The sequence below is a fragment of the Melanerpes formicivorus genome, unplaced genomic scaffold (assembly GCF_026170545.1).
Source record: "Melanerpes formicivorus ecotype bairdi unplaced genomic scaffold, bMelFor1.0.p_v2 SCAF_19, whole genome shotgun sequence".
In the NCBI taxonomy this organism is placed as follows: domain Eukaryota; kingdom Metazoa; phylum Chordata; class Aves; order Piciformes; family Picidae; genus Melanerpes; species Melanerpes formicivorus.
In genome coordinates, this window is record NW_027142371.1 from 14419076 (window position 1) to 14445755 (window position 26680).

Genomic DNA, 26680 nt, shown 5'->3' on the forward strand with positions numbered 1-26680 from the left:
CAGCTCCTCGCCCACAGGCTGCCCTGCTCGGGGCTCTTCCCACGCAGGCCAGGGATGGAGCTGGCAGGAGGGGAGAGTGGAAGACTGAAGGGCCTCACCTAGCGCAGCCCTGAAGTAGAAAACGCCTCCTTCCAGTTCCTCTGGATGCCAACACCTCCCTCAGCAGAGGCTCCGCGGGCGGCCGCAGCAAAGCTGCCTCTCCTCAGGCCTCCCCCTCGGGGGGGCGTGCAGCAGGGCACGGTCGGGATTTACCACCGGAGCAGGAAGCAGCAGCAGCAGCAGGAGGATCCCTCCAGATCCCTCCACCGGGAGCAAGAAAGGGCTTTGCCGCCTGGCGGGAGGGCAGCTCAGCTCAGCTCTCCTCACCAGCCAGGGCGTGACAGCGTTTCTACTACAAACGGGAGAGGGTTTTGTGTACAGGAGGTCAGGGTCGGTCGTTACCAAAGGACACCACACAACACACAGCGCGGCCCGGGGCCAGCAGCCATTATCTCACCACAAGGCACAGTACACAGAGCTTGGAGGGTCCTATGCAGTCGTCGTGGCAGAAGGCCCCGCAGCCTTTGCACATGATCATGGCTTTCAGGCTGCAGGAGCACTGGAAGGAGATCTCCTCCATGCTGCTGCTGTCGGCGAACATCTGGACGGAGAGGGCGGCGCCGCGGCTGGCCCTGCGGCTGAGCTGCACCACGCTGCCGGCCAGGCTGCGGGGGAACGCCGGAGCCCCCGGGGAGCAGCTCCGGCTGCCGGCCTTCAGCTGCAGCTTCGACAGCTTCCCGTAAAACGCCTGCTTGATGTTGAGCTGCGAGGGGATGGAGGAAGGCTCCAAGGGCTGACTCTGTGCCTTTCCTGCTTCCCTGGAAAGCTTGAGGAAGGGCAGGTCCCTGGCCAGGGGACCGCCCTGCGGCGCCTCCCGCGGGCCGGCGGCGGTCCCGGCCGCGCCGCTCCTGTTCTCGGCGTTGCTCTTGGCCAGGCTGCTGCACGCTGAGCCCTTCTCGGTCTTGCCTGCCCCCGGGGGGGTGCTGTGCTGCTTTGAGGCCCACCCATCCCTGGCAGGCGCCGTGCCTTCTCCCGACACGCAGCTCTTCTCCAGAGGACTCTGCTTCCTGGGCGATGAGGCAGGATCCAAAGCCCTGGGGGGCTGCAGGCGAACGCTGGGGCCGCAAGGGAAGCCAGACCCAAACAGCTTCTTGCCTTGAACCCCAACGTAACTTTTACTGCCTGATGCACCCCCTGTCAGATTTGGACCAAGAGAAGGGACAGTTGGAGATAAAAACTGAGGCCCTGTAGATGCTTTCAGCTTCTCTGGGCTTTTATTCGTGGTGCTGCTTGTTAAGGGGTTGTGCTGTGGCACCCGAGGGACCTTGGGCAACTCCTTCTGCTCCTCGAAGCTACAGGAGGAAAATGTTCTTCCCAGAGGTCCCAGGTCTTCAGGCTTCTGAGAGGCACTTGCCACATTTGCCACTTGGTCTTGGCAGCTTGAAGCTGACCCAGCTTTGGAATGTTGATCACGACCAGGCTGATCCTCCGCACCCTCAGCTCTGGGCAATGCTGCCCCCGGCCCATGCTTCTCCTGGGGATCTCCAGAAGCTCTCACCGAGTGGAAGTCATCACTCCTGCTTAGGGCACTTGTCTTTATTCCCACCCCTGGAGGAGATTCCTTGGCCAAACAGCAACCGCTGCCCCTCTCCACCGGCAGGGAGAGGCCTTCCGACGGCGGCGCCGGCTGCGCGGCATCCAGCTTGGCGCTGCTGTGAGGTGCTGGGAGGGCTTCTTCCAGAGGAAGCTTCCCCTTCAGCAGCTGCACCACCAGGGGGTTGCTGGTTTCCACAGAGGCAGGCCGAGCAGGAGCTGTTCCCTCAGCGGCCGGGGGCAGCGGTGCGTGCGGTGCCCGCCTCTGAGCCGCGCTGCTGGGCGCTGCGGGGAAGCCCCCGGCACAGGCCAGGCCCTCTGCTGCCACAGGCGACCCCGAGCCGATCCTGCCACAGCCCCGGGTGCTGCTGCCACGGGAGGAGCCCTGCCCAGCCCCCTCCCTGCAGCCACCACCTCTGCCACAGGCGGCCAGCTCCGCACTCTCCTCGGCCTCCAGGTCGGAAGCGGTGTCTGTGGTCTCGCTGTGGGTGCTCTGCACCTCAGCATCTCCCTTTGGCTGCAGCTCCTCAGGCTCTCCCCGATGGGCATCTCCTGGTCCTGTTCTGGGGCACCTGGCCCTCAGCTGCAGATTGTCAGAGGTATTGATCCTGTTCTGAGCAACAAGGCCATCGTGGGGAGGGACCACCACAGACTCCATCTTCTGCTCCTCGTGCCACGCCTCGCCCTCGCTCGCCCTCTCTGCCTGCAGCTCTGCAAAGCTGCCCAGGGCAGGGACCTCCTGCTCCACTGCTTTGGAGTCACCACTGCCAGGGCCACCTTGCTCCACCAGTGCCTCAGAGCCATTCAACCTAAACCTAGGCACCCTTTCTGGCTGGTGGCATTCTTTACCAGCTGGTGGCAACTCTGGCAGCAGAGCAGGACAGCTGGAGGCATTTCCCTGCGGGCTGGAGTGCTGAGCCAGCGGGACAGCAGGAGCACCACCACCAGCTCTGAGTTCTGACCCAAGCCCCCCTGCCCCAGGACTGGGCACAGCAGCTCCCTGCACCTGAGCACCCCACAGGCCGTTCACCGCCGGAGCCACGCTGCTTGGCTCCCTGCTCTGCCCCTCCTGTGCTGCTCCACAGGATGGGGTTTTGGTCCTTGGGTCAGAGGGGAGCTGCTCAGGGCCCTCCTCCTGTCTCTCACAAGCTGCTGACCCAGTCAAATCCTCAGAGACCCTCCTGGGTGACCCAGCAGCAGGCTGAGCCTGCCCCGAGCCAGCGCCCGCACCGTGCTGCGGAGCTCCGCTTCCCTCACCGGCGGAGGAGAGGGAGCCTTGTCTGGAAGAGAGGAAGGCCTTGGAGTCATCCTCCCAGGCAGGCAGCTGGGGGTGCAGCTGCTGCCCCCTCAGCTGCCGAGGCGACAGTAGTTGTGCTCGCTGCAGATCTGCCGAACGCTTTCCGTGAGTCCTCTTGGATCTCCTGTGCCCGGGCCGCCCGCCGCCTTCTCCTCCTCCTCCTCCTCCTCCTTCGTCAGGGCTTCTCCCTCCACCTGGGCCACCCCCCCCTCCGATGGCAGCGGCTGCAGCAGCCTCTCGCTGGGCTCGGGCCTGCAGGGCCCTGGCTTTGATGTCTGCGAGGGTCCTGGCGCCGGCGCGGCCGCGGCCGGAGGGCTCCGTGCTGGGGATGATGCGAGGGCAGATCTGGTAAGTGGGCTGACCCTTAACCACCCAGGGGGGTTTGATACGTGAAAGTTGAATCTGCAGAGAGAGGGAGAGGACATCAGCCCTGCCACTGAGAGACTCACTCAATGCCTTGGGTCGGAAGGGACCTCAAGGCTCAGCCAGCCCCAACCCCCTGCCCTGGGCAGGGACACCTCCCCCCAGCCCAGGCTGCTCAGGGCCTCATCCAGCCTGGCCCTGAACACCTCCAGGCAGGAGGCAGCCACAGCCTCCCTGGGCAGCCTGTGCCAGAGTCTCCCCACCCTCACTGTGAACAATTTCTTCCTCATCTCCAGACTCCATCTGCCCTTCTCAAGCTCCAACCCATTGCCTCTCACCCTGTCATTCCCAGCCCTTGGCAAATGTGCCCCCCCCCAGCTCTCCCCAGCCCCTTCAGGTACTGGAAGGCTGCTCTAAGGTCCCTCCTGAGCCTTCTCCAGGCTGAACAGCCCCAACCCTTGCAGGCAAAAGGTTTGAGTGGCATCTGCTCAGCACAGTCAGCCTCAAAGGCTTCCACAAAAATGAGAATTCCAACTTCAAACCTGATTCTGGCAGAGGAGCAGCAAGGCTGTGTCCCTGCAGCCTGTGTCCCTGCAGCCTGTGTGTGCTGTCATGGGACAGGTGAAGCTCCACTGAGATTGGCCCAGAGCCCATGGGACACCCCCTCCCCCCAGACTTGGCAGGGAGATGATGGTTTTCCCAATCCAAAGAATTCTGTGGCTCTGTTCCAGAATGAGCAGTTTGGATCTGGACCTCCAGAAACCAAAGTCATAGAAACCTGAGAACTGTTTGGGTTGGCAAAGACCTCCAAGATCCAACCAGCAACCCAACCCCACCATGGCCATCACACCACAGCCCCCAAGTGCCATGGCCACAGGGCTGGGGGCTCCAGCACCTCCCTGGGCAGCCTGTGCCAGGCCCTGACCACTCCTGCAGCAAAGAAATTTTGCTTGGTCTCCAACCTAAACCTCCCCCAGCCCAATCTCAGGCCATTTCCTCTCATTCAATCTTTACAGCAGGGGTGACCCCCCCCTGCAGGGGTGGTGAATGCTTCCAGCCAGGATAGGGCAAGTCAGAAGATTCTGCCCCCAAGGCACTGCCAAGCTGCACAGGATGAAGACCACCATAGGAAGGTCTCTTCTGCACCAGGCTCAGCACAAGTGGTTTCTGCACCCACACAACTGTGACCTAACAGAGCCAAGGTCACCCTGAGCTCTTCTGCAAAGACCTGGGAGTGATTTTTCCCTTCTTTGCCTGCCTAAAGGGCACAGTGGGGAGCAGAGGGCACTTCCCCAGCTCTGCCAGGGAGAGCCTTGCCACCTCTCTCAGGATGCCAGCACTCCACGTTCTAACAAGGTGCTGAGCAGGAGAGCCCTGAGCACCCCCAAAGCATCAATGATCCCTCTCCTACCCAGCTGAGTGGGACTTTGGGCTCCTCTTTAGCAGGCTGGGGCTCTTCTGGCTGAACACTTCCAACTGTGCTGCCTGAAGGACAGAGTGGGGAGCAGAGGGCACTTCCCCAGCTCTGCCAGGGAGCCCCCTGCCACTTTCCTAACCGTGTTTTGGTGCTGCTGAGCAGGAGAGCCCCGAGAAGCCCTCCCCAGAGCATCAGTGATGCCTTTCCTACCCGGATGGGTGGGACTTTGGGCTCCTCTTTAGTAGGCTGTGGCTTCTCTGGGTGAACACTTTCAATTGTGTTACGAAAGGACTGACGATCTTCAAGCCGGGGCTTCTTTTCGGGGAAGGACGCAGAGGCAGCCTCCTCAAAGCATTTCCTCTTCTGCTCCTTGGCATCCCGAGCAGAGTTCTCCTGGGGCAAGGTGGGAATCCTGCTGGCAGCTGCCAGGGAGGGCTCTTGGGGCTTGGAAGCCTCCGGAGAGAGAGGAGGTTGGGAGCTCTCCGGCTTGGGCGCCGCGGGCGGAGGGCTCAGCGGATCGTCCTTCCTCGGCTCTGCCTCGGGCTCGGCCTCCTTGTGGAGGGAGGACTCCGGGGCCGCAGGGGCAGCCTCCTTGGAGGCCTCTGCTTGCTCAGCCTCCCGCAGCTTGTAGAGGCTCCTGCGGGCCCTGCAGCGCAGGTCCGGCCGCGAGCGCTTGCGGAAGCGTCCGTCCCGCTGCCGGGCCGCGGGGCCGCGCGCCGCCCGAGCCTCCCCCTTGGCGGCCGGCCCCGTCCTGTTCTCCGCATCTTCCTGCGCCGAGTTCTGCTCCTGGGATTCCTCCTGGGTCAGGCCCAACCTGTGGGGCAAATGGGAGAAAGGAGCTAAAAGCTAAAGCCCACCCAACGCCCCCCTTGGGCTTCCCACCGGCAGCCTGCCAGGCGGGAACGCAGCGATGGCAAAGCTGAGCCCTCCCCCAGCCGCTGCGGTGACCTCCACACCTCCCAGCCCACCCCACTGCCACAGGGAGCCAGCAAAACCAAGGGGAGGCCAAGATGTGTGATGGGAACCAGGGATGTGAGCTTCCCTGGGACACAAACCCTGCTGCCAGCCAGCCAGCTCCACCGAGCTGCAGCAGCCCCACAGGCTGGGCTTGGCCAGGGGTTGAGCTTCGCCTTCTCAGGGACCTGCCAAGCACAAACACTTTGCTACCTGCACAGGAGACAAAACCCCCAAGAAAGCAGGACAGAGGAGGTAAAATGTCTCACTTTTGTCCATAGTAGTCCTCAAAGAACTTCTCCTTCCACTGCTCCACCCTCTTCTCCTTTTCCATCTCCTGCCGAATTCGAACCTGCATCTCGTGAGTGAATTCACCTGCGTGGAAGCAAGAGGGGGAAGCTCAGCCTCTGCACAGGCCTGGCTCTCAGAGGCAGCTGCTGGTGACTCTGCAGCAGCTGGACAGGCACAGAGCACACATTTCCTGTCAGTGCCCCACAGATCCACACACTGCCTGCAACCCCTTAGAGGCAATGCTCACAGAGCCTCAAGCAAGACACAGCCCACTGAGGGCTGGGAGCCCTCTGCTGTGAGCCAGGCTGAGAGAGTCAAGGTTGTGCAGCCTGGAGAAGAGAAGGCTCCAGGGAGACCTTCTGGTGGCCTTGCAGTGCTTCAAGGGGCTCAGCAGAAAGCTGGGGACAGACTTCTGAGCAGGGCCTGTTGGGGCAGGCCAAGGGGGGATGGTTTGAACTCCAAGAGGGAGATTGGGAGTGGAGAGAAGAGAGAAATGTTTGGTGCTGAGGGTGGGGAGAGCCTGGCCCAGGCTGCCCAGGGAGCTGGGAGCTGCCCCATGCCTGGCACCACTGCAGCTCAGGTTGTTTGGGGCTGTGATGTCCCTGGGAATGGGACTGGATGACCTTGAAAGGTCCTTTCCCACCCAAACCATTCCAGGAAGGTTAAGTCTGGCACTCTCTACATCTCCACTGCTTGGCTCTGTAGCTCCCAAATGAAAACACATCAGCCACTCCTCCTCATTGTCTGAGGTTCCACCTCAACATGAGAAGGAACTTCCTCACTGTGAGGGTCCCAGAGCACTGGAGCAGGCTCCCCAGAGGGGTTGTGGAGTCTCCTCTGGAGGCTTTCAAGACCCATCTGGATGTGTTCTGTGTGACCTGTGCTGGACTCTCCGCTCCTGCTCTGGCAGGGGGCTTGGACTCACTCTCTGGAGGTGCCTTCCAGCCCCTAACATCCTGTGAGCTTGTGATCCTGTGAACCCCCCCAGAAAGATGCCATGAGATGAGGAGCTCTCCTCCAGGAGAAGCCAAGCCACTCACCATCAGCCAGCCTCTCCCTCCAGCTCTGGGCAGCGTGGGTGAAGAACTCATTGTTGAGGGCGCTGCCGCTGAGCCGCATCAAGCCGTCGGCCCCCACCTGATGGGACACAGCCAGCATGGCCTCCAGCCCTCCAGAGGCAAGGCAGGGAATGGAAACCTCCCCCTAGCTGCAGCCCCTCCTACCTGTCTGTCGACCTCGGGGAGGAGGTAGAGCAGCTGCTGCTGGAAGTGGGAGGGGAGGGCGTTGAAGGTCCTGGAGTTGATGAGGGCTCGCAGGTTTGTGTTGACCAGGATGGACCCAGGGGTTTCAAAGTCGATGTCCTCACCACGGTTTCTCTTCATCTGCCCTGCAGTTCAAGGGCAGGGAAACAAAATGAACACTGGGGCTGTGGAAGCTTTGCAGCACCTGAGGCAAGAAGCCCAGGTACAACAGCAAAAGGAGCAGGAGTGGAGGGTGAGGTGGGGGTGCTGGCTGACAGCCGGCTGCAGCTGAGCCAGCAGCGTGCCCAGGCGGCCAAGGAGGCCACCAGCATCCTGGCCTGGATCAGCAGTGGTGTGGCCAGCAGGAGCAGGGCAGGGATTGCCCAGTGCTGCACACTGGTGAGGCCACACCTTCAATCCTGGGATCAGTTTTGGGCTCCTCACTCTAAGGACATTGAGAGGTTGGAGCAGGTCCAGAGAAGGGCAAGGAAGCTGGGGAAGGGTCTGGAGAGCAGGGCTGGGGAGGAGCAGCTGAGAGAGCTGGGGGTGTTCAGCCTGAAGAAGAGGAGGCTGAGGGGAGAGCTTCTGGCTCTCTACAACTCCCTGGAAAGAGGCTGGAGCCAGCTGGGGCTTCTTGGTCTTTTCTCCCTAGTCTCAGGTGAGGAGAGGAAATGGTCTGAAGTTGTGCCAGGGGAGGCTTAGGTTGGAGATGAGGAAGAATTTCTTTCCTGAAAGCCTGCCCAGGGAGGTGGTGGAGTCCCCAGCCCTGGAGGGGTTCAGGAAACCTGTGGCCATGGCACCTGGGGCCAGGGTTTGGTGGCCATGGTGGTGCTGGGCTGCTGGCTGGACTGGGGCCATAGCTTAGTGGCCACGTGGGGCTGAGGTGCTGGTTGGACTGGATGCTCTCAGAGGGCAATTCTCTGACCCCAGGAAAGCTGACTCTCCAGCACACTGATGAAGGGCTGTGCAGAGTTTTGCCAAGAGGGCACACCTCTGGCACATTCAGGTACAGTTCCTGATGCTGTTCAGGTACAGGCCAGGGGAGACAAACTTCAGCTGGCTCAGGGAGGGAGGTCTGGCTTGAGAGCCTCGAGATCATCCTCTGCCTTCAGAAGGAGAAGCAGCTTGGCTCTTGTCTCAGCTATGGAGGGACCTCAACACTGCCCTCCCCATGGCCATTTGTCCCTCTAAGCACCACAGGCAGAGCACCAACCTGCTGTGGGCTTCCGGATGCCCCTCAGCAGCTGCGGAGGATCCCTGTTGATTTCCGTCCTGCTGCGCAAGGAGGCCTTGCAGAGGGCCAAGGAGCTGCTGCTGCTGCTGGAGGTGCTGCTGCTCTCCCCATCAGCATGCCTGCCTGTGAAGCCTGAAAGCAAACCAACCTCACAAAACCATGCCAGGAGCAGCAGAACCCCAGCTGGGAGCGAGGTGTGAGGCGAGAATGATCTGCTGGCAGCAGATGCACCCTGAGAGGGTGGCGCCCACTGAGCTGCTGCTCTGATGGAGCTCAGCACAACTGCCCACAGCCCCAGGCATTCTCAGCCAGTGTGAAGGCAATCCTGAGGCAAACTTCAGCAGGTAATTAGGGAGAAGTGATGGAAAGCTGCCTGTGCAGTCACTAGGGAGAGGAGCACCCCAAGAGCAGGGCTCACCCGAGGCAGACTCCATGTGTGCTCCGTTGACTTTCAGCGGTGTCAGCACCACGCGTGGCAGCATCACCCCAGGCTTCTTCTTCTGTTTGCTTGCCTGCAGCCCAGGAAGGAGCCAAGAACAAACCAGAGGAGCAAAGGCATTATGGAGGGGTAAAACCAGAGGTTCACAGAACAGTCTGGCTTGGAAGGGAGCTCAAAGATCATCCAGTACCAACCCCCTGCCCTGGGCAGGGACATCTCCCACCAGCACAGCTTGCTCCAGGCCTCATCCAGCCTGGCCTGGGACACCTTCAGGGAGAGGGCAGCCACAGCCTCCCTGGGCAGCCTGTGCCAGTGTCTCACCACCCTCATTGGAAAGAATTTCTTCCTCATCTCCAGTCTCAATCTGCCCTCTCCCAGCTCACAGCCATTGTCCTCAGCCTGGCACTCCCAGCCCTTCTCAGAAGCCCTTCCCCAGCTCTCCTGCAGCCCCTTCAGCTCCTGGCAGGCTGCTCTAAGGTCCCCCTGGACCCTTCTCTCCTCCAGGCTGCACAGCCCCAACTCTCTCAGCCTGTCTGCACAGGGCAGGTTCCCCAGCCCTTTGATCATCTCTGTGGCCCTCATCCTCTAAGCAGCTTGGCTGAAGAGCTGCCTGGCTCTGGAGTCACCCTTCAGCTGCCACCTCTGTGCCCAGCAGGGAATGCAGCATCACCTCCCTGCCCACACTGCAAGCCCCACCTGAGGAGCAGGCCCTGTAACTGCCTGAGGCACCCATCCTGCTCCCTGCCACCACCCAGCAGTGAAAGGTCTCTCTCAGGGGCTTGGTGCTCCCCAGCACTCCCACTTCCTCCTACCTGGGAGGCAGCTCTGTAGCTCTCCCTGGCAGCAGCAGGGGCCTTGCTCTGGGACTCAGTGGAACAGGAGGCGTTGGAGGAGGTTTCATCGAGAGACACTGAAAGAGAGGAGAGGTCAGGCAGAGCCTTGGGGCAGCCCTGTGGCTGCAGGGGGAGGCCAGCAGACACTTACCATCATTGTCACCACTCACAGTGCTGGCTTCATTGGAGCCACAGCTCTCTGCATCCGCTGCATCCTCCAGCTCCTCCCCTTCTGGCACTGAGAGGTTCCTGGACCACTGCAGGGCATCCTTCTGAGGGGGGAAAGACAACTGGGATGGCTGCAGCCCCCCCCTGCACCACAGGGTGAGTGCACAGAGCTTGTCAAGTGAATTGGGTTTTAACCTCCCCCTGGCTTAGCCCTGGTTGGGCTCAGGGTGGAGCAGGACTGCACTGGGCTGCCAGTGTGCTTCCCAGGCACCTCCTGGCTGAGGAACCCCAACACACCCCAGCTCAGCAAGGTACTGACTGCACTGCTCCACACATCAGCAGCTCCTGGTGAAGGGAGTTATCCTGAGCTCCACAGTTCAAGGAGGACCTCAGGGAACTGCTGGAGAGGGGACAGCAAAGGGCTGCAGAGGTGCTGAGGGGACTGAGCCTCTCTGTGAGGGGAAAGGCTGAGAGGATTTGGGCTGTTCAGTGTGGGGAAGAGCAGCCTGAGGGGCAGCTCCTCAAGGCTGATCAACACTTCAAGGGTGGGTGGCAGGAGGGTGGCACCAGGCTTGGCTCAGGGGTGCCCAGGGACAGGCCAGGGGGCACAGACTGGGCCATGAGAAGCTCCAGCTGAGCATGAGGAGGAACTTCTGTCACTGAAGGCTGCTGGAGGCCTGGAGCAGGCTGCCCAGAGAGGTGCTGGAGTCTCCATCTCTGCAGAGATTCCAGACCCACCTGGCTGTGCTCTGGGTGACCTCCTCTGGGTGCCCCTGCCCTGGCAGGGGGAGGTTGGACTCAGTCCCCAGAGATCCCTTCCAACCCTTCACCATTCTGTGCTTGTGAGAAGCACCTCAGCCTTACTATGAAAGAGCAGAGCAGCATCTGAGTAGCCAGCTGCTGAGGTAGTAAGCTTAGGAGATGTGTTTACTACTTGTAGGACTCAAAGCCATTTCATTTCCATCTGTTTGCAACTCAGCAGCCCCTTCTGACAGCAGGAAAGCAGAGATGTGAAGAGGAAGCAGGTAGCTGAGCTGCTGCACTGAGCTGCTGCACTGAGCTGCTGCACTGAGCTGCTGCACTGAGCTGCTGCACTGAGCTGCTGCACTGAGCTGCTGCACTGAGCTGCTGCACTGAGCTGCTGCACTGAGCTGCTGCACTGAGCTGCTGCACTGAGCTGCTGTTCAGCAGGGAAGCCAGCAGCACAACACAAAGCAGAAGAAAAAGCTCAGCCCAGGAACATTGTCAACCTTTCTGATTGCTGGGACAACACAAAAGCCAACCCCAAGCAAACAACAAACCCCAAACCCACCCCAAAATAAAGAGCCCAGAGAGGCCTGCAGGATCTGAGGGAGATGGTGGTGCTGGACAGACAGCAGTTGCAGCACACAGAGCAACCAGCCAGGAGGAGGAACCTTCCTAGCAAGGCTTTCCTTGCAGCTCCAAGCCCTCAGAGCAGTTTGAGCTGCTGGGTGGTTGTGTTGCCTCCTGCCTGGCAGGGAAGGAGCAGCACTAAAGCAGCAGCAGCAATAAAGCAGCCACCTGAACTGGCCACCAAGTACTGCAGCCAGAGGATTTGTCTCAGGAGGTGCTGCAGCTGGCTCCCAATCAGCAACCCAGGCTGGGTGAAGAATGGCTAAGGAGCAGTGCTGAGGAGAGGGACTTGGGGGTGCTGGGTGGTGAGAAGCTCTCCATGAGCTGTCACTGGGTCCTCATAGCCCAGAGCCAGCCATGTCCTGGGCTGATCCCCAGCAGGGTGGGCAGCAGGGGCAGGAAGGGGATTCTGCCCCTCTGCTGAGACCCCCCCTGCAGTGCTGGGGCAGCTCTGGAGTCCTCAGCACAGACAGGGACCTGCTGGAGTGGGGCCAGAAGAGGCCACAGCAATGCTGGGAGGGCTGGAAGGGCTCTGCTGTGAGGCCAGGCTGAGAGGGTTGGGGCTGCTCAGCCTGGAGAAGAGAAGGCTCCAGGGAGACCTTAGAGCAGCTTCTAGTGTTTGAAGGAGGCTCCAGGAGGGCTGGAGAGGGACTCTGTACAGGGGCATGGAGTGACAGGGTGAGGGCTGATGGCTTCAGACTGGGAGGAGCAGGATTTGGATCAGCCATGGGGGAGAAACCCTTCCCCAGGAGGGTGCTGAGGCTCTGGAACAGGCTGTGAGAGGCTGTGGGGGCTCCAAGCCTGGCAGTCTCCAAGGCCAGGCTGGATGTGGCCTTGAGCTAGTGGGAACTTGGTGATCTTTAAGCTCCCTTCCAATGCCAACCATGGGAGGATTCTCTGCCCTCCCTTGTGCACTCCAAGGACAAGCAGGGCTGCTGCAGCAGGAACTGACCCCGGGGCTGGAGGGGGCTGGAGGCAGCTGAGAGGCAGCAGCTCTGGCGGAGGAGTGGCAGCCAGACCCTCTCGGCCACCATCAGCTCCCAGGCAGCTCCCAGGCTGCTCAGGGACCAGTTTAAGCACCCAGTGGTGCACAGCAAGAGCTCCCAGCTGAGCTGAGGGCAGGAGCCCAGCCCCTACCTTGAGTGTGAAGAGGCTGATCCGTCCAGGCAGCTTGTAGAAGAGGCCATCGCCGCCCCGCGAGTTGGAGTGCAGCATGGCGTTGAGGCAGGCCAGGGGAGAGGTGCCACTGCAAGAGAGACAGCCAGCCTCAGGGCATGGCCTCAGCAGGGACACAGCCTGCAGGAGACCACAGTGGCTCCTCCCACTGCTTGCTGCTGTTCTGACTCCAGTTTGAGCAGAGCAGGATCACAGGATGCGAGGGGTTGGAAGGGACACACACAGATCCTGCAGCCCAAGCCCCTGCCAGAGCAGGAGCAGAGAATCCAGCACAGGAGGTTAGGGGTTGGAAGGGACCCACAGAGATCCTGCAGCCCAAGCCCCTGCCAGAGCAGGAGCAGAGAATCCAGCTCAGGAGGTTAGGGGTTGGAAGGGACCCACAGAGATCCTCCAGCCCAAGCCCCTGCCAGAGCAGGAGCAGAGAATCCAGCACAGGTCACACAGGACACACCCAGACAGGGCTGGGAAGGCTCCAGGGAAGGAGACTCCCCAACCTCTCTGGGCAGCCTGCTCCAGGCCTCTGGGAGCCTCACAGCCAGAAGTTCTTCCTCATGTTGAGGTGGAAGCTCCTGTGCTGGAGTTTCCATCCATGGGTTGGGTTGGAAGGGAGCTCAAAGCTCAGCCAGCTCCAACCCCTGCCCTGGGCAGGGACACCTCCCACCAGCACAGCTTGCTCCAGGCCTCATCCAGCCTGGCCTTGAACACCTGCAGGGAGAGGGCAGCCAGAGCCTCCCTGGGCAGCCTGTGGCAGTGCTCACCAGCTCTATGGGACAAGCAGAGCTGCTTCCCTGCTGACCTGGCATCAGCCTCGACCCAGAGTGAAGCAGTCAGCAGCAGGCAGGAAATGCTACACCACTTTAGGAGATGCTCTCAGCTCATTTCAGACATTTCTGACTCTTGTGACCCATTTCCTCCCTTTGTCTGCCTGAACCTTTGAGCTGGATTGATTTTAGAGAGCCCCCAGATTGACTCAGCAGCAGAAAGGTGAAGACAAGCCCAGCAGCATGGTCCCCACCCGTGCTGGGGAGAAGCTCCTTTGGTGTGAGGGAGCAGAGCCCTGGGGCAGGCTGCCCAGAGAGGTTGTGGAGTCTCCTGGTGTGCAGAGCTTCCAACCCCCCCTGGGCACTGTGCTGCTGGGCAGGCTGCTGGGGGAGCCCTGCTGGGGCAGGGGCTGGGCTGGGGGAGCCCCACAGGTCCCTTCCACCCTCCCTGCTGAGGTTCTCTGAGCTCTGCCCTCCTCTGATCAGAACTCTGCCTCCTGCCCTCCCTGAGCTGCAGCCAAGCTGGATGCAGCAACCCAAGGCTGCAGCTGCTGCCCTGGGCAGTTGTTGTCCAGTAGCACTTCCATGGGCAGGGACAAAGCTGCTGGCTGCTTCTCCCCAGGGCAGGCAGGCCCAGGGCAGGGAGAGCATTCTGCACCAGCAGAGCTCCCACTGGCTGAGAGCCAGCCTGGGAGGCTGCCCTGTGGCAGCAGCTCCCAGCTCCACCAGGCTGGGCTGCTGGGATCTCCTCCCTGGCAAGCCTCAGGCTCTGCCCTAGCAGAGAGAAAAGCTCTGATGCCCTCAGCTGGCAGGGCCTCCCACACTTGGTGTCCCCTCCCACACTTGGTGTCCCCTCCCACACTTGGTGTCCCCTCCCACACTTGGTGTCCCCTCCCACACTTGGTGTCCCCTCACCTGGGGTCTGCCAACCAGCCACAGGCAGAAAGCTACCTGGAGGGGGACACTAAAGCCAGGCTGATCTCCTTGCCCCAAGTGAAAGTGAAGCCTGGCTGGAGCCAAAGCCTCCCAGAGAGGATCCTCTCAAATGGGAAGCTGACCCCAAGCTCCTTCCCCAGCCTGGGAGCATCCCAGCTCTGCACATTGCTTCACAAGCTCTGGCACCAGACAGCATCTCCCTGAGCTGCCTCTGGAGCCCACCAACGAAATCCCAGAGCCCAAAGCTGGCTCAGGGTGGAAGGGACCTCAGAGCTCATCTCCTCCAGTCCCCTGCCATGGGCAGGGACCCCTCCCACCAGCCCAGGCTGCTGCAGGCCTCATCCAGCCTGGCCCTGAACACCTCCAGGCAGGAGGCAGCCACAGCCTCCCTGGGCAGCCTGTGCCAGGCTCTCCCCAGCCTCACTGCAAAGGATTTCTTCCTCCTCCCCAGTCTCAGTCTCCTCTCCCAGCTCAAAGCCCTTGTCCCCATCCTGGCACTCCAGGCCTCTGGCCAAAGCCCCTCCCCAGCTCCCCTGGAGCCCCTTTGGCTACTCTAAGGTCTCCCTGGAGCCTTCTCCTCTCCAGGCTGCACAGCCCCAACTCTCCCTGCCTGGCCCCACAGGAGAGGTTCTGCAGCCCTCTGAACATCTCTGTGGCCTGCTCTGGCCCTGCTCCAGCAGCTGCAGGTCCTGCTCGTGCTGGGGGCCCCACAGCTGGAGGCAGTGCTGCAGGTGAGGTCTGAGCAGAGGCAGAGCACAGGCAGCAGGCAGAGGTTGCTTTGCCTGCCCCTGCTGCTCAGCCTTCCCTTCCTGGCCATGTGGCACTCAGGCACCTGGGGCACCACAGCTGCCTGCTTCCTTTGTGCACTCTGGGTGTCTGCCACAGCTCCCCCAGGGGCAGAGGGAAGCTCACAGCAGCTTCACCAAGGGACACAGCCTCCCACCCCTGCCGAGTCTGAGGCTCCACATCAGGTCCTGCTGCCCAGGAAAGGAGCCCTGGGGTGGGCATCTCCTCCATGATGCCAGGAGGGTGTGAGCTGCACTGCCCCAGGGCTCACTGCCCTGAGCTGCACTGCCCTGAGCTGCACTGCCCCAGGGCTCACCCCTGAGCTGCACTGCCCTGAGCTGCACTGCCCCAGGGCTCACAGCCCTGAGCTGCACTGCCCTGAGCTGCACTGCCCCAGGGCTCACAGCCCTGAGCTGCACTGCCCTGAGCTGCACTGCCCCAGGGCTCACTGCCCTGAGCTGCACTGCCCTGAGCTGCACTGCCCCAGGGCTCACAGCCCTGAGCTGCACTGCCCTGAGCTGCACTGCCCTGAGCTGCACTGCCCTGAGCTGCACTGCCCCAGGGCTCACAGCCCTGAGCTGCACTGCCCCAGGGCTCACTGCCCTGAGCTGCACTGCCCTGAGCTGCACTGCCCCAGGGCTCACAGCCCTGAGCTGCACTGCCCCAGGGCTCACCCCTGAGCTGCACTGCCCTGAGCTGCACTGCCCTGAGCTGCACTGCCCCAGGGCTCACAGCCCTGAGCTGCACTGCCCCTGAGCTGCACTGCCCCTGAGCTGCACTGCCCCAGGGCTCACCCCTGAGCTGCACTGCCCCAGGGCTCACCCCTGAGCTGCACTGCCCCAGGGCTCACCCCTGAGCTGCACTGCCCCTGAGCTGCACTGCCCCTGAGCTGCACTGCCCCAGGGCTCACCCCTGAGCTGCACTGCCCTGAGCTGCACTGCCCCAGGGCTCACTGCCCTGAGCTGCACTGCCCCAGGGCTCACTGCCCTGAGCTGCACTGCCCCAGGGCTCACCCCTGAGCTGCACTGCCCTGAGCTGCACTGCCCCTGAGCTGCACTGCCCTGAGCTGCACTGCCCCAGGGCTCACCCCTGAGCTGCACTGCCCTGAGCTGCACTGCCCCAGGGCTCACAGCCCTGAGCTGCACTGCCCTGAGCTGCACTGCCCCTGAGCTGCACTGCCCCTGAGCTGCACTGCCCCTGAGCTGCACTGCCCTGAGCTGCACTGCCCCAGGGCTCACCCCTGAGCTGCACTGCCCTGAGCTGCACTGCCCCTGAGCTGCACTGCCCTGAGCTGCACTGCCCCAGGGCTCACAGCCCTGAGCTGCACTGCCCCAGGGCTCACCCCTGAGCTGCACTGCCCTGAGCTGCACTGCCCTGAGCTGCACTGCCCCAGGGCTCACAGCCCTGAGCTGCACTGCCCCTGAGCTGCACTGCCCCAGGGCTCACACCTGAGCTGCACTGCCCTGAGCTGCACTGCCCTCAGCTGCACTGCCCCAGGGCTCACAGCCCTGAGCTGCACTGCCCTGAGCTGCACTGCCCCAGGGCTCACACCTGAGCTGCACTGCCCTGAGCTGCACTGCCCTCAGCTGCACTGCCCCAGGGCTCACACCTGAGCTGCACTGCCCTGAGCTGCACTGCCCCAGGGCTCACACCTGAGCTGCACTGCCCTGAGCTGCACTGCCCCAGGGCTCACTGCCCTGAGCTGCACTGCCCTGAGCTGCACTGACCCAGGGCTCACAGCCCTGAGCTGCACTGCCCCAGGGCTCACCCCCCTCAGCTGCACTGCCCCAGGGCTCACCCCCCTCAGCTGCACTGCCCCAGGGCTCACCCCCCTCAGCTGCACTGCCCCAGGGCTCACCCCCCTCAGCTGCACTGCCCTGAGCTGCACTGCCCCAGGGCTCACCCCCCTGAGCTGCACTGCCCCAGGGCTCACCCCCCTGAGCTGCACTGCCCCAGGGCTCACCCCCCTCAGCTGCACTGCCCCAGGGCTCACCCCCCTCAGCTGCACTGCCCCAGGGCTCACCCCCCTGAGCTGCACTGCCCCAGGGCTCACCCCCCCTCAGCTGCACTGCCCCAGGGCTCACCCCCCTCAGCTGCACTGCCCCAGGGCTCACCCCCCTCAGCTGCACTGCCCCAGGGCTCACCCCCCTCAGCTGCACTGCCCCAGGGCTCACAACCCTCAGCTGCACTGCCCCAGGGCTCACAACCCTCAGCTGCACTGCCCCAGGGCTCACACCTCAGCTGCACTGCCCCAGGGCTCACCCCCCTCAGCTGCACTGCCCCAGGGATCACCCCCCTCAGCTGCACTGCCCCAGGGCTGCACTGCCCCAGGGCTCACAGCCCTGAGCAGAAGCTGGCAGAGAGAGACAAAACCTTCTGGAGTCTCCTAAAGCCACCAAGGCTGCTCCAGAAAGGAAGCAGCACAGGAGACAAAACTTCCAACTGCAGCACAGGAGGTTCCAGCCCAACACCTGGGGGAAGTTCTTCACTGTAAGGGTATCACAGAGCCCTGGAGCAGGCTGCCCAGAGAGGTTGTGGAGTCTCCTGCTCTGGAGCCTTCCCAGCCCCATCTGGATGTGTTCCTGTGGGACCTGTGCTGGGTTCTCTGCTCCTGCTCTGGCAGGGGGCTTGGCCTGGATGACCTCTCTGGGTCCCTTCCAACCCCTGCCATGCTGTGAGCCTGTGATCCAACTGTGCCCAAACTGGAGTCAGAGCAGCAGAAAGCTGTTCTGGAAGGAGCCACTCAGGGGAGACCCCCAGGAGGAGGTGGGAGGCACCAGAGAAGGCAGGAGCCTGGCCTGCAGCAGGCACTGCTTCCACGGGAGGGGCTGAAGGGGACCCTCCCTCAGCAGCAAACCTGAAGAGCAGCCCCCAGCTATTGCCCAAGAAAGAGAAAGGCACCCAACACAAAGCCCCAGCCCACAAGCTGTGCAGAGCTCTCTCCCCCCTCATCTGAGCTGCCTGCAAGGGGAGCAGCAGGAGGGGAGCAGCAGGAGAGGAGCAGCAGGAGGGGAGCAGCAGGCTGGGGGTGAGGCACAGCCGCACGGAGCGGCCGGCCAGGAGCAGCCTCCCCCAGGCCACACCAGCAGTACTAACCTCATTTCCTTCAGTCCTTCGGCCTCTATGACCTGCAGGATCTGTTTGGGGGTCATAGGAGCATCAGAGTAATTTTCCAGCACCTGAAAAGAGAAGGCAGGGCCAGGTGTCAGCAGCGAGCTCCCCCTGTGCTCCCGGGCTGCAGGCGCTGTGCTCCAGCCCTCTCCCAGCGTCAGCCACTGCAGGAGGCAGCCTGCAAACCTCAGACTGCCTCAGGGTCACAGCAGGCTGAGCATCACAAAACCTGCCCTTGCCCTGCCCTTACCCTGCTCCTTACCCTGCCCTTACCCTGCCCCTAATGGAACAAGGAGGAGAGAGAAAAGCAGCAGGGCTCGGCCTGGAGCCCAGAGGCCGCAGCAGCAGAAGCTCTGCCCCAGGTTTCAGAGCAAGCTGCTGCCACAGGGCAGCCTCCCAGGCTGGCTCCCAGCCAGTGGGAGCTCTGCTGATGCAGAATGCTCTCCCTGCCCTGGGCCTGCCTGCCCTGGGGAGAAGCAGCCAGCAGCTTTGTCCCTGCCCATGGAAGTGCTACTGGACAACAACTGCCCAGGGCAGCAGCTGCAGCCTTGGGTTGCTGCATCCAGCTTGGCTGCAGCTCAGGAAGGGCAGGAGGCAGAGTTCTGATCAGAGGAGGGCAGAGCTCAGAGAACCTCAGCAGGGAGGGTGGAAGGGACCTGTGGGGCTCACCCAGCCCCTGCCCCAGCAGGGCTCCCCCAGCAGCCTGCCCAGGAGCACAGTGCCCAGGGGGGGTTGGAAGCTCTCCACACCAGGAGACTCCACAACCTCTCTGGGCAGCCTGCCCCAGGGCTCTGCTCCCTCACACCAAACAACTTTCTCCTCAGGGAACCTCCTGGCTGCCACTCTGTGCCCATTGCTCCTTGGCCTGTCCCTGGGCACCACTGAGCAGAGCCTGGCCCCAGCCTCTTGCCCCCCACAGCTCCTTCAGCTCCCCTCTGGGGCTGCTCTGCTGCAGGCTCTCAGCCCCAGGGCTCTCAGCCTTTGCTCCTCCCAGAGCTGCTCCAGGCCCTGGGTGGAAATGGATGGAGGGGACCCACAGCAGCTGGCCAGGCAAGACTAGAGAGCTTCAGAGGAAAGATCCCCAAAGGCCTCATTGCTCTCAGGCCTGAGGAAGAGGAGGGAAAGGCATCAGCACACCCCTGAGGCAGCAGCTGCAGCCCTGCCCCTGCCCAGAGCCACACTGACAGTGAAGGATGGGGCAAGGATGATGGCTGGAGACACTCTGCAGAGCTTTGGGCTGCTTGACAGCCAGGGAGTGAAGGCAGGCACAAAGAAAGGCAGTGCAGGAAGCTGCTCATCCCTTCCCAGGCCCTGAGAGGAAACCAAAGAGGCCTTCCTCCCACCAAGGGCTGTGCAGCTGCCTGCTCCAAAGCAGGAGCTCAGGGAGTGGAGGAGAGGAGAGGAGAGGACATCTCTGTGGAGCTGCTGCTTTCCCACAGCAGCAGGAAGCAAGGCAGCAAAAGAAGCTGCAGTGGATGCAAACCCCCCTGGGCCCCCAGGTGCCCCTGCAGCTGCCTCCCAGGGCAGCCAGGCTGCTGCCTGCTGAACGCCAGGGAGGTGGAACCCAGCAGGGCTCTGGGCCTGAGGGGGCACAACTGCTGAGCCCCAAGGCACAGGACATGGCCTGGGACAGCCAAGCAGCAGCCAGGGGGTGGTCACCTGGGAGCTTCCTGATGGTGCTGTGCCCTGGGTTCCCCTGCTGCAAGGCCACAGGGCTGCAGAGCCCTGACCTCCTTTGGCAGCCAGCTGCAGAGGAGCCAGCCAGGCTGCCAGCTCTCGCTCTGAGCTGGGGCAGAAGCCCACAGAGGAACCCAGATGCCACACTCCCCCCAGCACCATCCAGACCTGAGTCACTGCAGCACTGTGGGGAGGCCCAGAGCCTCAGGCTGCCTTCTGGAGGGGCAGGCACAGACCACTTGCAGGAGGAAAACCAACTCCAGTGGTGATGCAGGAAACCATTTGCACCTCCAGGCCACTTCCAGGCTCTGCAAGGGGAGAGGCAGCCAAGGCCTCCACTGCAGGGCTGCACCTCAGCTGCAGGCTGGGGGCAGAGGGGCTGAGAGCAGCCAGGCAGAGAGGGACCTGGGGGTGCTGGCTGACAGCAGCTGAACAGGAGCCAGCAGTGTGCCCAGCAAGCCAAGGGAATCCTGGCCTGCAGCAGGAGCAGTGTGGCCAGCAGCAGCAGGGAGCTCATCCTGCCCTGTGCTCAGCACTGCTGAGGCCACACCTGCAGTCCTGTGGCCAGCTCTGGGCTCCTAAGGTCAGGAAAGAGGTTGAGCTGCTGGAAGGTGTCCAGAGAAGGGCAACAGAGCTGGGGAGGGGTCTGGGGCACAGCCCTGGGAGGAGAGGCTGAGGGAGTTGGGGTTGCTTAGCCTGCAGAAGAGGAGGCTCAGGGGAGACCTTCTTGCTCTCTGCAACTCCCTGAAGGGAGGTTGGAGCCAGGTGGGGGTTGGGCTCTTCTCCCAGGCACCCAGCACCAGAACAAGAGGCCACAGTCTCAAGCTGTGCCAGGGGAGGTTCAGGCTGGAGGTGAGGAAGAAATTCTTCCCAGCAAGAGAGATTGGCCCTGGGGATGTGCTGCCCAGGGAGGTGGTGGAGTCCCCAGCCCTGGAGGTGTTTGGGAAGGGCCTGGATGAGGCCATGGCTGAGCTGATCAGAGGGTGCTGGGGGAGAGGTTGGACTTGGTGACCTCAAAGGCCTTTCCCAACCTGGTGAGCTCTGTGTTCTGCTCAGAGCAGTTCCTTAGCCCAGCTGCAGCCAGCCCCTGGAGCTCCCAGCTGGCTGCCAGGGGCCAGAGGCGTGGGAGCTCCCTGAGAGAGCCCAGCGAGGGCTGGACAGCAGAGATCAAAGCCAGCACTCAGCCTCCCTCCCAGGCAGCAAACAGTTCTCATTCTGAGTCCCTCCAGCTCCAGCACTCCCCCCCAGGCCCCCCCCACGGATCCAACCTCCCTGCCCTGGGGCCTGGGCTGCTTCCTGCCTTGCCCACGACCTCTCCCCTGCCACTCAGGGGAGCAGGGAGCTGCCAGGGGGAACCTCCTCCCTGCCCAAGCTGAGCAGCCACATGTTGGGAGAGAGAAAGGCATTCCTCCCCCAGCCCAGCCAGCCCCTCTGGAGTGACAGCCACAGCCAGCCCCAGAACTCAGCCTGCAGCAGCATTTACATAGAGATAAAAGAATCCCTGCTCAGGGGAAAAGTGGAGAGGCTGCTGCATGGGAGACCTGAGGGGGGGGGGAAGAGATGATCCTGCAGGGCCCCCCCACAGCCCAGCCTCCATCCTGGCACTGCCAGCACCACAGCAGCCTTCCAGCAGCTACAGCTTCAGCACTTAGCTGCCCCTTACCCCCCTGAAAAGTCTTCCCCCCCCCCCCCCCCACTGCCTCTCCCATTTGTGACACTGACAGCCAGGGGCTTCTGCACCCCCGTGGGGGCAGCTGGCATCACTCCCCCAGCTGTGGCCTTCCAGTAGCTGCAGGGGGCTCCAGGAAGGCTGGGGAGGGACTGCTCAGGATCTCAGGCAGTGATAGGACTAGGGGGAATGGAATGAAGCTGGAGATGGGGAGATTCAGGCTGGAGGGGAGGAGGAAGTTCTTCCCCATGAGAGTGGTGAAGCCCTGGGATGGGTTGTGCAGGGAGGTGGTTGAGGCCCCAGCCCTGGAGGTGTTTAAGGCCAGGCTGGATGAGGCTCTGGGCAGCCTGATCTAGTGTGGGGTGTCCCTGCCCATGGCAGGGGGCTGGAGCTGGCTGAGCCTTGGGGTCCCTTCCAACCCTGAATGATTCTATGAATTCACCAGGTTGGACTCAAGGATCCCAAAGGTCTTTTCCAACCTGGTCAATTCTATTCCATTCTACCAGCCCCCAGCTCTGACAGTGGTGTCCCAAGCGGTCCTGAAAGGCTCATTTCAGGGCCTGTGCACAGCCTCAGCCCTGCAGGAGCAGCCACACTGCAAACCACTTCTGCCTGGGGTGCTGAGAAAGGCTGAGGGGGACACAGAGCCCAGAGGTGAGTGGCAGGAAGGGAAGGCAGGAAGCATTTGTGGCAGGGAGCACAGGGAAGAGGAGTGGGAACTACAGAGCTAGCTCTGGGGGACTTACAGCTGGGCCTGGGAGCTGCAGGGGCAGCTCCACACCCCCTGCAGGGGCAGCTCCACACCCCCTGCAGGGGCAGCTCCACCCCAGCTGCAGGGGCAACTGCAGGGGCAGCTCCACACCAGCTGCAGGGGCAACTGCAGGGGCAGCTCCACCCCAGCTGCAGGGGCAGCTCCACACCCCCTGCAGGGGCAGCTCCGCAGCCCCAGGGCTCTCTAAGTGGATGAGCTGCTGTGAGGTGAGGCTATTTCTGGCTCATCCACGGCCCTAAGGTGCTGTGCAGGCTTAGGCACCTCGAGCACCCACTCTGCCTGAGGCTCTGGCCCCGAGAGAGGTGATAGGAAAGGTGTGGAGCTGTCCCCCTGCCACCACCCAAGGCTGAGGAGCTGGATGAGGAGGCTGTTTCAGAGTGCTGCTCTGGGCAGCCCAGAGACAGTGGGAGGCTCTCACCTGCCAGACCTGAGACCACTCAGAGAATCCCAGAATGGGTTGGGTTGGAAGGGAGCTCCCAAAGGCAGCCCAACCCCTGCCCTCAGCAGGGACATCCTCCCCTGCAGCAGCTTGCTCACAGCCTTCTCCAGCCTCACCTTGCACAGCTCCAGCCATGAGGCCTCAGCTCCCTCCCTGGGCAACCTGCTGCAGGGTTCCAGCAGCCTCCTGGGGCACAACTTGCTCCTCACCTCCAATCTCAATCTGCTCTGCTCTCATTTCAAACCACTGCCCCTGGTGCTGTCCCTGCAGGCCTTTGGGAGCAGTCCCTCTGCAGCCTTCCTGCAGCCCCCTGCAGGTCCTGGGAGGCTGCTCTGAGCTCTGCCTGGAGCCTTCTCTCCTCCAGGCTGAACACCCTCAGCCTGTCCCCTTAGCAGAGCTGCTCCAGCCCCATGAGCATCTTTGTGGCTCTCCTCTGCACCCTCTCCATCAGCTCCAGGTCCTTCCTGTGCTGAGGGCCCCAGGGCTGGCCCCAGCCCTGCAGGTGAGGCCTGAGCAGAGCAGAGGGGCAGGATCCCCTCTCTCCATCTGCTGTTTGGTCTGGTTCCAATCAGGTGATTTGGAGCCAGGTCACAGCCTCTGCCCCACAGGTCAGCTGGGGGGAAGCATCCCTGCCAACCTGCTTGGCTGGCAGGGGGCTCCAAGAGGAGCAGAGAGCATGGCAGAGGCCACCTGCTCCTGCAGGGGAGCCCCACAGTGGGCAGCCCCTGCCCTCCTCCAGCCCCTCCAGCTCAGCCCTGTGGGTCTGAAACACTCTCACTGCCACACAAAGCATTATGCAAGTCCCTGGAAGGGAGATGCTTGGCTGCTTAGGTTTCCTCCTGGCAGGCCCTAGGAAAACACTCTGACAGCCAAGCAAATCTCCCTCAGAAGGAGCACCAAGACCTCCCCTGAAGATCCCCAGCTCCAGACACAAGCCTCAGCTGGACTCACCCCCAAGGGCTCCCTGCAGTGTTTATGTGCTCCAGCAGCACAGCCTGGCCAGGCAAAACCTAACCCAGCACAGCCAAAAGCAAAAGCCCAAGGGACCAGGACAGCCTCCAGGAGCTCAGATCCACTGCTCCAGGTGTCCCCATGCCACACAGCCCCTGCAGCATGCCCTGTGCCCCAGCCAGGGCCACTGGCAGGGCTGGGGGGAGGACACTGCAGGGATCTGCTCACACTGGCCACAGGCTGTGGGATCCTTCTGTGCCCCCAGGAGTGCCCAGCTCCAGGAGGACACTGCAGGGATCTGCTCACACTGTTCACAGGCTGTGGGATCCTTCCTTACCCTCTGCCCCAGCACAGATCTGTGCCCAGCAGCAGGAGGACACTGCAGGGATCTGCTCACACTGCTCACAGGCTGTGGGATCCTTCCTTACCCTCTGCCCCAGCACAGATCTGTGCCCAGCACCAGGAGGACACTGCAGGGATCTGCTCACACTGCTCACAGGCTGTGGGATCCTTCCTTACCCTCTGCCCCAGCACAGATCTGTGCCCAGCACCAGGAGGACACTGCAGGGATCTGCTCACACTGCTCACAGGCTGTGGGATCCTTCCTTACCCTGAGCCCTAGCACAGGTCTGTGCCCAGCAGCAGGAGGACACTGCAGGGGTCTGCTCACAGTGGCCATAGGCTCTGGGATCCTTCCTTGCCCTGTGCCCCAGCACAGGTCTGTGCCCAGCAGCAGGAGGACACTGCAGGGATCTGCTCACAGTGACCACAGGCTGTGGGATCCTTCCTTACCCTCTGCCCCAGCACAGGTCTGTGCCCAGCTCCAGGAGGACACTGCAGGGATCTGCTCACACTGCTCACAGGCTGTGGGATCCTTCCTTGCCCTGTGCCCCAGCACAGATCAGTGCCCCCAGGAGTGCCCAGCAGCAGGAGGACACTGCAGGGATCTGCTCACAGTGGCCATAGGCTCTGGGATCCTTCCTTGCCCTGTGCCCCAGCACAGGTCTGTGCCCAGCAGCAGGAGGACACTGCAGGGATCTGCTCACACTGGACACAGGCTGTGGGATCCTTCCTTATCCTGTGCCCCAGCACAGCTCTGTGCCCCCAGGAGTGCCCAGCAGCAGGAGGACACTGCAGGGATCTGCTCATAGTGGCCACAGGCTGTGGGATCCTTCCTTACCCTGTGCCCCAGCACAGCTCTGTGCCCCCAGGAGTGCCCAGCAGCAGGAGGACACTGTAGGGATCTGCTCACACTGCTCACAGGCTGTGGGATCCTTCCTTACCCTGAGCCCCAGCACAGGTCTGTGCCCCCAGGAGTGCCCAGCTCCCAGGCAGAGGCTGAAGGCAGCAAGCTCCCTGCAGCAGCAGTGCCCAGCAGCACCTGGGGGTGCCAAGCAACAAACCCAACCACCCCCAAGTCCACCCAAAACTTCTGCCCAGCTCCCACTCACCACCTGGGAGCCCTCAAGCTGTTTTGGGGGGGTTGATATTTCCTAGTTTATAAATGGGGTTGAAGGCAGACATGGCTCAGACACTTCCTGGAGAGCAATCACCATCACCCTCCTCCTCCTCCTCCTCCTCCCACTGCCCCGGGCAAACAGCAGCAGTGTCCAACAGACCTGGCACAAAGCTGGGGCTGGGAGTTGAAGCTTTCAAAGTAGCTTCTCAAAGACAAACAAAGAATTGAAGTGTCCCCCCGGCTGCCTCTGCTAACCCTGCCCCGAGGGACCAAACGCTGCCTGCTCACAGCCGTCCCGACCCCGGGGCCCGGGCAGCCCCTGCCGCCCCCCTGCCCCCCGCCCGCAGCCAGGGAAGCCTCAGAGGAGAGCCCAGAAAGTTTTGACAGCGGCAGAGCCCTGCCCCGGGGCCAGGCCGCAGCCTCCTGCCCCGCCTGGAGCCCCCCTCCCCGCAGCGAGCCGCGGCCGAGGGCAGCGAGGGGCAGGGCGGGAGCGCGGCGGAGCCGCTCCCGGGACGCCGGGGGAAGGAGGCGCCGGCCGCAGGGACCCCCGCAGGAGCGGGCAGCTGCCTCCAGAGCCCTCCCGGCGGGCTGGGGGCTGCGCCTCAACCGCCCCAACCCCCCCGGCGGGGCTCTGCTCCTGCCCACTCAGCCCGGGAAGGAAAACAGCCGCGGAGGGGACGCCGGGACGCGGGCGGGGGGGACCTGGCGGCACCGGCCCCGCATCCAGGAAGCCCAGGCCCCGGGCCTGTCCCCGCCGCGGCCCCGTTGCTGGAGGTGGGGCCGGCCGCGGTGGCGAGCGGAGCCCCCCCGGGGGGGAGAAGGCCTCCCGGGGCCCAGCCGAGCCCCCGCGCCGCCTCCCGGGGCCCGCCCCAGGCGCCCGGGCCCGGCTCCCCCTGCCCCGCCCCGGGCCCCGCTCACCAGGCGGGCGGCCTCGGCCCACGTGCGCTCCTTCTTCCTCCGCTGCTTCATCTCCTTCATCCTCCTCCTCCTCCTCCTCCTCCTCCTCCCGCGCGGGGCGGCGGCGGGCGGGCGCGGACCGTTAGGCGCGCGCGGGCGGCGGGAGGGCGGCGGCGGCGGCGGGGGCGGGGCGGGAGCGCGCGGGGCGGGCGGGGCGCGAGGCGGGGTGGGGTGGGGGCGGGGGGGGGAAGGAGGAGGCGTCTCCGGGAAGCGTTACGGGAAGCGGCGGCGGCGGCAGTTCGGGCCCGACATAACAACGGGGTCAAAGGGCCGGGAGCACGGGGCGGGGGGGGGAGGGGGGAAGTGGGCGGAGCTCGGCGACGGTGGCCGCGGCGGGACACGGCGGGACCCCGCGCGCGCGCGCGGGCAGCGACAGGGCGGGGCCCGAGGCCGGTTTGAAGGAAAACAAAGCGCGGGGGCTGCCGGGAGTTGTAGTGCCGGCGGGCGGGCCCGGCGCGGGGCCCCCTGCGGCCGGCGCACTGCAGCTCCCGGCGGGCATTGCGCGCGGCGCGGCGCATGCCGGGAGCGGGCTGCGCGTCATGGCGGCGGCGGGAGAGGTGGCTGCGGCCGGGCCGGAGGTGGCTATGGGACCGGTGTCCGCGGCTCTGGCCGAGCGGGAGAGCCTGCGGGGAGGTCCCGCGGTGCCGGCAGGTGCTGCGGGAAGCGAAGGCGTCGGCCCTGCTCTCTCGCCGCTCTCTGGCTGAGGGCTGCGGCTCTGGGCGTCTCAAGAGCCGGGTGATGTC

General features: G+C 63.3%; 1 protein-coding gene across 1 annotated transcript; it reads right to left on the reverse strand.

Moving 5' to 3' along the window:
- ASXL1 (ASXL transcriptional regulator 1) lies at positions 1–26168 on the reverse strand. The gene is made up of 12 exons (XM_068150198.1): positions 25899–26168; positions 17999–18081; positions 12381–12489; positions 9853–9973; positions 9681–9778; positions 8848–8941; positions 8409–8561; positions 7178–7341; positions 6995–7091; positions 5933–6038; positions 4920–5523; positions 1–3331 (listed from the first exon to the last, which is right to left on the reverse strand). The coding sequence occupies exons 1-12, from the start codon at positions 25956–25958 to the stop codon at positions 488–490; spliced, it is 4533 nt and encodes a 1510-aa protein (XP_068006299.1). The 5' UTR covers positions 25959–26168; the 3' UTR covers positions 1–487.
- Between the last annotated feature and the right edge of the window lie 512 nt (positions 26169–26680).